Below are 11,402 nucleotides of genomic sequence, written 5' to 3'. Positions count from 1 at the left end.
GCCAAGATTTCTTTGCATCTCATTTGCCAGCTGATGAATGTTCATTTAGCACAGCCAATGGCCATATTGTAACTTCATACTTCATTTGCACAATTAGAACATCATAAAAAGAAACTTTCTCTAGGTCAGATAACAATGAAGCTTAACCTACAGTAAAGCTCTGTTTCAAAACCTAGTGTGCATTTAAGGCCTCCTGATTTACTAGTAAAGTAATCGATTTAAAATGCATTCATTTTATAAGTATAGTTCAAGTCCTAACACGTTTACTGACAAATCAATTGAGACTTACTGATATGAAAATTGGAATAGTACTTGTGCACAATCCATATTTCTTAATATTAAGCCTAAAATATGTGTTAATGTCATTATTGATGAAAATTGTATGGTCTTTAAATGAAATGCAAAATATATTAAATGTACCTAAGTATACTTGCAATAGCACAATCAAATATACTTAAGTATATCTTTAGATGGACTTTTGCACAATTAAAGTGCATTAAGTACAAAATGAGTTGTTTTAATGTCACTGTTGATGAAGATTGTATGATCTTTAAATAATATCTGTCTTTAAATGCAAAATATTTAAAGTGTACCTAAAGTATACTTGCAATAGTTCCTCTTTAGCACAATCAAATATACTTAAGTATATCTTTAGTTGGACTACTTTCGTGCAGTTAAAGTGCATTAAGCACCAAATTTGTTTTTCCAATTTAGCAGACTTTAAAAATATAATTTTTTGAAGTATATTTTAGTATATTTATTTTTTACTAGGGAAGGTAACAACAATCCTCTAAAAACACATAACACACCAAAAATGTCTAAAATAGTCCATTTTAATTCAATTTCACTAGTACTACTTGTGCACAATGCACATTTCTTGATATTAAGCCTAAAATAGGTTTAAATGTCACTATTGATGAAAACTGTATGATCTTTAAATAAAATGCAAAATATTTAAAATGTACCTAATTAAACTTGCAATAGCACAATCAAATATAATTAAGTATCTTTAGATGGACTTTTGCACAATTAAAGTACATTAAGTACAAAATTAGTTGTTACAATTTAGCAGACTTTAAAAATATCAGTTTAGTATACTAAAAGTACTATTGCAGGGCATTTTTGCAATTGCAAGTGCATAATGTAGTATACTTAGCATGAAATACATGTATTTTAAATACCTTTTAGTATTTATTTTTTACTATGAAGGTAACAGCAATCTAACGAGCATAAAAAAACATAACTCACCAAAAATGTCTAAAGTAGTCCATTTTAATTCAATTTCACTAGTACTACAAAATATCTCAAATGCACCTAAAGTGTACTTAAAAAAAGCACAATCAAATATACTTAAGGATATCTTTAGTTGGACTTTTGCACAGTTAAAGTGCATTAAGTACAAAATTAGTTGTTCATATTTAACAGGCTTTAAAAAATATCAGTTTAGTATACTAAAAGTACCTTTGCATGGTATTTTTATTTAGTACATAATATATAAATGTATTTGTAGTGTAGTTTTAGCATTAAATAAATGTATTTTAAATACATTTTAGTATATTTTGTTCATTAGGGAAGGTAACAGCATTCCTCTCATAAGCATAAAACACATCACACACCAAAAATGTCTAAAATAGTCTATTTTAATTCAATCTTACTAGTACTACTTGTGCACAATGCACATTTTTTGATATTAAGCCTAAAATAGGTTTTAATGTCACTATTGATGAAAACTGTATGATCTTTAAATAAAATGCAAAATATTTAAAATGTACCTAATTAAACTTGCAATAGCACAATCATGTATCAGTACACAATCAGTACACTTGCAGGGTATTTTTATTAAGTATATAATATATAAGTATATTTGTAGTATACTTGTAGCATGTGCCATGAAATAGTATATTTATTTTTCCCTAGGGAAGGTAACAGCAATCCTCTAATGAACATAAAAGCACATAATGCACCAAAAAAATGTAAAATAGTCAATTTTAATTCAATTTCACTGCATTTTTTCACTGTGCATTTTAGGATTGCCTGCTTCATGAAGGATACTGTATAAATACTGATTTAGAAATTTGCCCAAGAAGCATCCTAGTGAAAAATAAATATATTCAGTTGTTTTTAAAATATGTTTTTTTTTCCATGCTAAGTATATGTACCTAATAAAAATACGCTGCAATTGTATTTTAAGTATACTAAACTGGTACATTTAAAGTCTGCTAAATTGGAACAACTCATTTAGAGCTTAATGCACTTTAATTGTGCAACTTAAAATATACTTAAGTATATTTGATTGTACTTCGGGTACACTTTAAATATTTTGCATTTAAAGACTGATATTATTTAAAGATCATACAATTTTATCAATAGTGACATTAAAACATACTTTAGGCTAAATATTACGAAATGTGCATTTATGTACAATTTTTATATCAGTAAGTCTTAAGCGATACATCAGACTTGCACTGTACTTAGTATAATACAATAAATGCATTTTAAATCTATTACTTTTTTACTAGTGAAGGACTCTTAAACAGCACTGCCTACACTTTTTGAAGCACAATATGATGCCTGAAAATGCTGATTAGGTACAAAGCATACTAAGTTTTGTAACAGAGCCCATCTTTTCCTCCCCCTCTCCTCTGAACTTTATGTACATTTCCTCTACCAAAATAAACTCTACTGGGAACCAGAGGCGAAATATTACAAGGGATGATTTGTATATGTAAACAAGATATTCTAAGTATAACTCGCTTAATAAACAACAAATAAATATGCCTTTTTTTCTACTGAGTGAAGTGTCCTCATCAAGCATCACTATCCTTGAATAACAAGAAGCCTCTAACAAGCGGGGCCTTTTGTTTTCATCAAGAGGATGAAATAATGTTTATCTAATGAGGGCAACGATCTTCAACGATGAATTAGCTTTGTCTCTGAACTAGAAAGACAATTTTGGCACTGAAGTGAACGTACACTCATAATAAACACAACACAAGAAACACAACTAGAGTTATTTACAGTAAATGACATTCGTTTGCTCATCGCTTAAATACATCAGGTCAGATGGAGCTCACCCAAATGGACATTTTAAGATGGTTGCGTTTAGATGTTTATTATGTAACTAATCTCAGATTTCCTCCTCAGATGCTGGTCTGAAGGTCTCCGTTGAGCAGCGCGGCGTTATGCGTTTCCGTCATGACGTCGTTGACCATTCGAGTCCTGTCCTGTCGACTGTCGCTGCGATCGATCTCATCCAAGCCGCCGACTCTTTTCAGACAAAGGACGTTTTGGAAGCTCTTCTTGAAGTTGTCCGACAAGAAGGCGTAGAGGATGGGGTTGGCGCAGCTGTTGGCGTAACCCAGCACCACCACGAAGTCAAACGTGCTTTTCAGCACAGGCGTTGTGGGAACGGTTCCGGTCACGGAGGTCACGTTGAATACGTAGAAAGGTAACCAGCATAAGACGAACACCACCACTACGATAGACACCATACGGGTGACTTTGCGCTCAGAGCGCTTGCGTTTGGTGGAGCCCACCCGCATGCCAGAGGATTTCACCTTTATGACGATCAGCAGGTAGCACATGGAGATGACGATCAGCGGTAAGAAAAAGCCTAAGAAAAAGGTGTAGAAGATAAAAGCGGTGTAGTAGGTGTTCTGGGGCTCCGGCCACAACATGGTACAGGTCCTCGCCTCGTTCCTTTTGGTGTTCACACCGCTGTAAATCATAATCGGTAGGTTAACCAACAGCGACACGCCCCACATCCCCAAACTGAAGGTTTTAGCCATGCGTGGCTTTCGCCATTTGGTGGATTTGATCGGATGCACCACAGCCAAGTATCGATCAAAGCTCATGACCGTTAGAAAAAAGATGCTGGTGAACTGGTTCATGGAGTCCACGGTCAGTACGATGCGGCATATCGCCGATCCAAACGGCCAGTGGAGCAACGACAGCTGAATTGCAATGAACGGCAGGCTCAGCATGCACAGAACGTCCGCCACGGCCAGGTTCAAAATGTAAATATTCGTGACGGTCTTCATTTTGGCGTAGCGCAGGATGACGTATATGACTAGGGCGTTCCCGCAAAGCCCCACGGCGCAGACGACAAAGTACACGAATGTTATCACTGCTGAGCTGGTTTGGTCAAAGCCATGGTGGGAGCTATTGTGAGGGTAGATCTCCAGACCAAAGTCAGACTCGTTTCCGGGGAAAAAACTATCGTTGAGCAGGCGGTCAGGGAGGGACATGTTGGAATTGGGCATGAACGTCCATTTTGTTTCCATTTTGGCAATGTTTATGCACCAGCACAAAGCTTATGAAGATAGAGTCTGCCGTTTAATGCGAAACCTGTGTGCATGTGTAAAAACAAGGAAATATGAGTTAAGGTTGTCATTTCAAACATGTCACATCTACATATGCTTTTTTTTTTGGTCTTGTGAGTGTCAATGTTTATGCATAATAATTGACTTTTGGGTGTATTAATGCTGGACTGTAGCCCTGATTTCTACATTAGAATGAACTAATGACAATTCAAACCACAAAATGTTAGAAATTGCTACGTTAAACGTAATATGTGACTCTGGAACACAAAACCAATCATAAGGGTCAATTTTCTTTAATTGAGATGTATACATCACATGTAAGTTGAATAAATAAGCTTCAATTGATGTATGGTTTGTTAGGATAGGACAAAATTTGGCTGAGATACAACTGTTTGAAAATCTGAAATCTTAGGGTGCAAATATTAAGATTAAATATTAAGAAAATCGCCTTTAAATTTGTCTGAAGTACTTAGCAATGCATATTACTAATCAAAAATTAAGTTTTGATATATTTATGGTAGGGCACGATCTCTACTAATTAATATTCTAATGATTTTTGGCATAAAAGAAAAATGTGTCATTTTGACCCAAACAATGCTACTTAAGACTGGTTTTGTGGTCCCTAAATTCACAAGTAATGTACATTTTTAGAATCTATATGAGGGTTTTCACTTGGTCAGTTCATGCATGTGAGACAAATACAAGATGGGGCCAAGTGTAAACAGTTGTTTACTTGCCCCAAATTGGTTTACGTCAGCATACTAAAGTTTGGGAGTCTCTCAACCCACATGCGAGTGAGCAATCGTGGATAGAACAATCACAAATGTGACCCTGGACCACAAAACCAGTCATAAGGATCAATTTGTTGAAATTGAAAGCTGAATAAATAAGCTTTCTATTGATGTATTGATGTATAGTTTGTTTGAAATACAACTATTTGAAAATCTGGAATCTGAATTTTTAAGAAAATCGACTTTAAATTTGTCCAAATGAAGTTCTTAGCAATGCATATTACTAATTTAAAACTAGGTTTTAATATATCTATGGTAGGAAATTAACAAAATGTCTTCATGGAACATAAAGTACTTAATATCTTAATGATTTTTGGCATAAAAGAAAAATTTATCATATTGACCCATTCAAAGTATTGTTGGCTATTGCTACAAATATACCTGTGCTACTGGTTTTGTGGTCCAGGGTCACATATATCATTCCCAAAATATCACAAGTAATGTACACTCTAAGAATCTATTTTAGTGTTTTTACTTGGTCTGTTCATGCGTTTGAGACAAATACAAGATGGGGCCAAGTGTAAACAGTTGTTTACTCGCCCCAAATTGGTTTACGTCAGCATACTAAAGTTTGGGAGTCCCTCAACCCACATGCGAGTGAGCAATCATGGATAGAGCAATCACGAATCTCAACCAATAATTGAAATTTCAATTAAATTGAAAGCTAAAAAAGCTTTCCATAAATGTATGGTTTGTTAGGATTGGACAATATTTGGCCAAGATACAACAATTTGAAAATCTGGAATCTAAGGGGAAATCACCTTTAAATTAAGCTTTTATATATTTACAGTAGGAAATTTACAAAATATATTCATGGAACATGATCTTTACTTAATATACCCATGCTACTTAAGACTGGTTTTGTCCATAAATCCCTAAATTCACTTGGTCAGTTCGCGGTCAAGTGTAAATATTTGTTTACTTGCCCCAAATGGGTTTACGTCAGCATACTAAAGTTTGGGAAACCCACAACCCACATGATAGTGAGCAATCATGGGTAGAGCAATCACGAATGTGACCCTGGACCACAAAACCAGTCATAATTTGTCAATTTGTTAAAATTGACAGCTGAATAAATAAGCTTTCTATTGATAAATTGATGTTAGGATAGGACAATATTTGGCTGAGATGCAACTATTTGAAAATCTGTAATTTGAGGGTGCAAAAAAAAAAATCTGAATATTGAGAAAATCGCCTTTAAATTTGCCAAATTAAGTTCTTAGCAATGCATATCAGAAGAAAATTTACAAAATATCTTCATGGAACAAGATCTTTGCTTAATATCCTAATGATTTTTGCCATGAAAGAAAAAATCGATAATTTTGAGCCATACAATGTATTGCTGGCTATTGTGCAATTAAAGACAGGTTTTGTGGTCCAGCGTCACATATGGATTGAAAACATGCAAAGCATTCAACAGTAAATGTGAATTCTGATATTTGCATATTGCGAGAACAGTAGACTTGATTCATATCTATTGTGCTGAGGCACATACAAATAAAAGCAATAGACAAAATACAAATTTGACACATTTATGTGGCCAGGTGAAAATGGAATGCATGAAGTGACTAAATGTAAACAGCCCTTTTATCAAAACTGATTATGGATCCAAAGACATTTAAGGTCACGAGCTGCTGGGTAGTCAAATCTGCTTACAGGTTTGAGCTGCAACTTTGAATAAACAAGGACTTTACCTTGTCTGTCTGGTTTCTACAGCTCATTGACTTTTGCCCTGGCAAATATTGGCTTAATTGATCTTCATAGAGCAAACAAACTATTTGATCTAGCAGAGATCTTCTAAGAAACGATGCAGATTCGGTTTTGCTATACATTTCATCCAAGGCTCAGATGAATGAATTAATACAAAAGTGAAGCACTGCAGTGTTGTTCTGTGGTTTAGATTACAAGGATTCATCCAAATCGTGTCTGTCCTCATCCCACACAATATCACAGCATCTTAAACTGAGAATGAACAGCAGAAACCCAGCTGTGATTAAATCAAACCCTAGAGTTTCCAACACTTAAAAACACTCTCAGTAATGGATAAGTCCGCTTGAATGTATTTAATGAAGCAATTAAATGGGTAATTAAACATCCCACTCTGTTTTTCTCTCTTTATTCATATCCTACATTTTCCAGCCAATACATGATATGTCTAAATAAATTATGCAAAATAATGAATTACTATAGAAAACAGACATTCTGATTCAACAATTTTACCTAAAACGGCTAATAACAATTTGTATAGCCTAATTACAGTATTTGTTTTTTATTTTCAAATAAACATGTTGAATACATACTATGCTGACAACTATGCCATGCGAATTCGTTTTATAAAAATACACAAATTTAAACCCTACACTGATGAATTTCGTTTTAATTATTTACCTGTAGTTTTGGGACACCTTTGGAAATCCATTCCTGGAATATCACAGCTTCACATGCTTCCACTGACCAAAATAATATTACCTCAAAACTGTACGAACAAGTGCGAAATCCAAGTACGAATAAACGACACTCGGACTTGACACCTCCTGATAAGCCCGCGCGCGCCCGCTCGTGCGTCAGGACACCGGCAGTTCTCCTCAGATAACAAATGATCGTTATTTCTGCATAAAATAAACTAAAACATTTGTTAAGAAGCGGGAGACGCGCTTAAACTTCACGAAGAATAAAATTCAAGTCATGAAAACGAATTTTCGGACGCAGTGGTCGAAGTCCTTTGGTATTTTCAGTCAGAGCTGAAGGATGTCAGTTAAGATCCTGGAGAAGCGCGACACCGAGAGCGAGTGCAGCTTCCCGCTCTGCGTGCAGATGGAGCTACTGATCCGCCGAGCGCGCGCTTCCAGCCCTCCTTCATATATATCCCGCGCTTCGGGCGAGATACATTAATCTAAACGACGTGAAAGGCTATATTCAGTTGTTTTTGCTGTGTGGTCTTGATAAGGATACGGAAATATGGCAAAGGTCAAAATAATTGTTTATATGAATCCCCTGTAATGTTTAAAATTAGATTGGATTGAAATAAGTGCACGTGGGAATAATTTCAGGGACTTTAAATGAGTCATATCATGAGAAATCATATCTTCCCTTCATTCTTTGGGATAAAAGTCAAGCTGTAAAAATGACAACTTATAACCTCTACAATTTGGTACCTGAAACGAGAAATAAAGCTAATTTCTTTGAATGTGCCAGACTTCCTATTTTTAGCTGCTATTGGTAAATAATGGAATAACAACGTCCAGTAAACGCTACATTTAATTGGCTAAACAAGTATGTTTATGATTCCTATAATGCGTTGAAATTATATGATAATAAACGGCAGTTTGCAATATCAAGCAGCATAACGAACTGTTTTTGTACAGCTAAAATAACAGTAAGAGAATGACACCGGAAGCTTCGCACATTCCAATCACAAATTGGTCACGTGCCCATACCTTAAAAATAAGGTAAATATGTTACTATTCCTGTGAAAGCTTGTTTGTCACTAAATAAAAATAATTAAAAAGGTAATTGCGACTTTTTGTCTTAAAATTATTTCTTTTTATCTGCAATTGTAAAAAAAGTTAATGTCTCTGAGTTGCAGGATATAAACGCACCTGTGAAAATAAACTCTTTTTCTTGCAATTCTGACATTTTTCTTGCAATTGTGAGTTTGCATCTCAAAATTCAGAGTTTTTTCTCTCAATTCTGACCTCTTTTTTTATTTTTGGATATAAACTCACAATTGTAGGACGAAAGTCTTTTTTCCTTATAACTCGCAATTTGTTTATATTTCGCAATTATGAAAAAAGAAGTCAGAATCAAGAGAATAATGTCAGAATTTTGAGATATAAACTTCAAATTTTAGGACAAAAGTCGTTTTTCCTCAGAAATGGACTTTACAACTTACAATTTAGAGTTTATATTCACAATTCTGAGAAAAAGTCTGAATTTTGAGATATAAACTTACAATTGGGGACAAAAGTTTTTTTTTTTTTCGGAATTGGACTTTATAACTCACAATTGAGAGTTTATATTATACAATTCTAAGAAAAGAAGTCAGAATCAAGAGAAAAAAGCCAGAATTTTGAGATATAAACTCACAATTGTATGACAAAAGTCTTTTTTTCTCAGAATTGGATTTTATAACTCAAAATTGAAAGTTTATATTTCACAGTTCTGAGAAAAGAAGTCAGAATCGAGAGGAAAAAGTCAGAATTTTGAGATATAAACTCACAATTTTAGGACAAAAGTCTTTTTTCCCTCGGAATTGGACTTTATAACTTGCAGTTTAGAGTTTATATTTTACAGATATGAGAAAAGAAGTCAGAACTGAGAGAAAAAAAGTCAGACTTTTGAGATATAAACTCACAGTTTGTATGACAAAAGTTTTTCTTCCTCAGAATTGGACTTTATAACTCACAAGTGAAAGTTTATATTTCACAATTCTGAGAAATTGATGAGTCAGAATCAAGAGAATAATGTCAGAATTTTGAGATATAAACTCACAATTTTAGGACAAAAGTCGTTTTTCCTCAGAAATGGACTTTACACAACTTACAATTTAGAGTTTATATTCACAATTCTGAGAAAAAGTCAGAATTTTGAGATATAAACTTACAATTGTAGGACAAAAGTTTTTTTTTTTTTTTTTTTTTCGGAATTGGACTTTATAACTCACAATTGAGAGTTTATATTATACAATTCTAAGAAAAGAAGTCAGAATCGAGAGAAAAAAGCCAGAATTTTGAGATATAAACTCACAATTGTATGACAAAATTATTTTTTTCTCAGAATTGGATTTTATAACTCAAAATTGAAAGTTTATATTTCACAGTTCTGAGAAAAGAAGTCAGAATCGAGAGGAAAAAGTCAGAATTTTGAGATATAAACTCACAATTTTAGGACAAAAGTCTTTTTTCCCTCGGAATTGGACTTTATAACTTGCAGTTTAGAGTTTATATTTTACAGATATGAGAAAAGAAGTCAGAACTGAGAGAAAAAAAGTCAGACTTTTGAGATATAAACTCACAGTTTGTATGACAAAAGTTTTTCTTCCTCAGAATTGGACTTTATAACTCACAATTGAAAGTTTATATTTCACAATTCTGAGAAATTGATGAGTCAGAATCAAGAGAATAATGTCATAATTTTGAGATATAAACTCACAATTTTAGGACAAAAGTCGTTTTTCCTCAGAAATGGACTTTACACAACTTACAATTTAGAGTTTATATTCACAATTCTGAGAAAAAGTCAGACTTTTGAGATATAAACTCACAGTTTGTATGACAAAAGTTTTTCTTCCTCAGAATTGGACTTTATAACTCACAATTGAAAGTTTATATTTCACAATTCTGAGAAAAAAAATCTGAATTTTGTGATATAAACTCAGAATTGTATGACAAAAGTCTTTTTTCCTCAGACTTGGACTTTATAACTCACAATTGAGTTTATATTTCACAATTCTGAGAAACTGATGAGTCAGAATCAAGAGAAAAAAGTCAGACTTTTGAGATATAAACTCACAATTTTAGAACAAAAGTCTTTTTTGTAGGATTGGACTTAATAACTTGCAATTGAAAGTTTTTATCACAATTCTGAGGAAAAAAAAGTCTATTGTGTGAGATGTAAGACTCAGAATTGCATGAAAAAAGTCAGAATTCCAGATGAAAAAAGTCGCAATTATCTTTTGTCTCTTTATTTTTAATATATATTTTGTATTATTTAGTGGCAGAAACAGGCTTCCATGAAATGGTAATTCCTGGGCTATATAGGACAGGACCCTCTGCAACCTGGACTCATCATTCCTCATTGCAAATTCAGGCTGCATGAATACTGAGATTAGTTATAGTATCTTCTGCTTTAACAGAACTGAAATCCTCAGTCCTAACACAAGTGGTAAACACACCAGTGGGCCTTCACCTCTGACAGCACTTAGTCAACAAGAGCAGGAACTGAGGATATATGGGGTTAAAGGTCAATGACAGATAAGTCATGAAAAGCCTTGATGAAAGGTAAACTGCGGCAATGACAATAAACAGACGCAACTTGAAAAGAAAAAGGGTAAAATAAGTCAAATAGATGAATGATTCAATTGAAATATGTATTGAAACAAAAAGCTTCTATCATGTTTGATACGTGGTTGAAATAGTGAGCCATTCATTTTCAAACTTTGGGTATTGACTTGTTTTGAAGCTCTAAATGGATGTTTAGATTGTTCTGTGAAATACTGTTTTAAATTAAATCCAGGTTTCAATAAAAGGGCAACAGTGAAAGGAAATCCATTGTTCGCAAGCTGACAAAG

The 11,402-nt window shown here is 33.7% G+C and overlaps 1 protein-coding gene across 1 annotated transcript; it reads right to left on the bottom strand.

The window, feature by feature from the left end:
- Positions 1–2,397: 2,397 nt before the first annotated feature.
- sstr2a (somatostatin receptor 2a) lies at positions 2,398–4,328 on the bottom strand. The gene has a single exon (XM_073828277.1). The coding sequence runs from the start codon at positions 4,281–4,283 to the stop codon at positions 3,141–3,143; it is 1,143 nt and encodes a 380-aa protein (XP_073684378.1). The 5' UTR covers positions 4,284–4,328; the 3' UTR covers positions 2,398–3,140.
- Positions 4,329–11,402: the final 7,074 nt, after the last annotated feature.

The sequence above is a fragment of the Garra rufa genome, chromosome 22, assembly GCF_049309525.1.
Source record: "Garra rufa chromosome 22, GarRuf1.0, whole genome shotgun sequence".
NCBI lineage: Eukaryota > Metazoa > Chordata > Actinopteri > Cypriniformes > Cyprinidae > Garra > Garra rufa.
The sequence above is the reverse complement of the archived record's forward strand: the minus strand, read 5'-3'. Positions and strand labels throughout refer to the sequence as shown.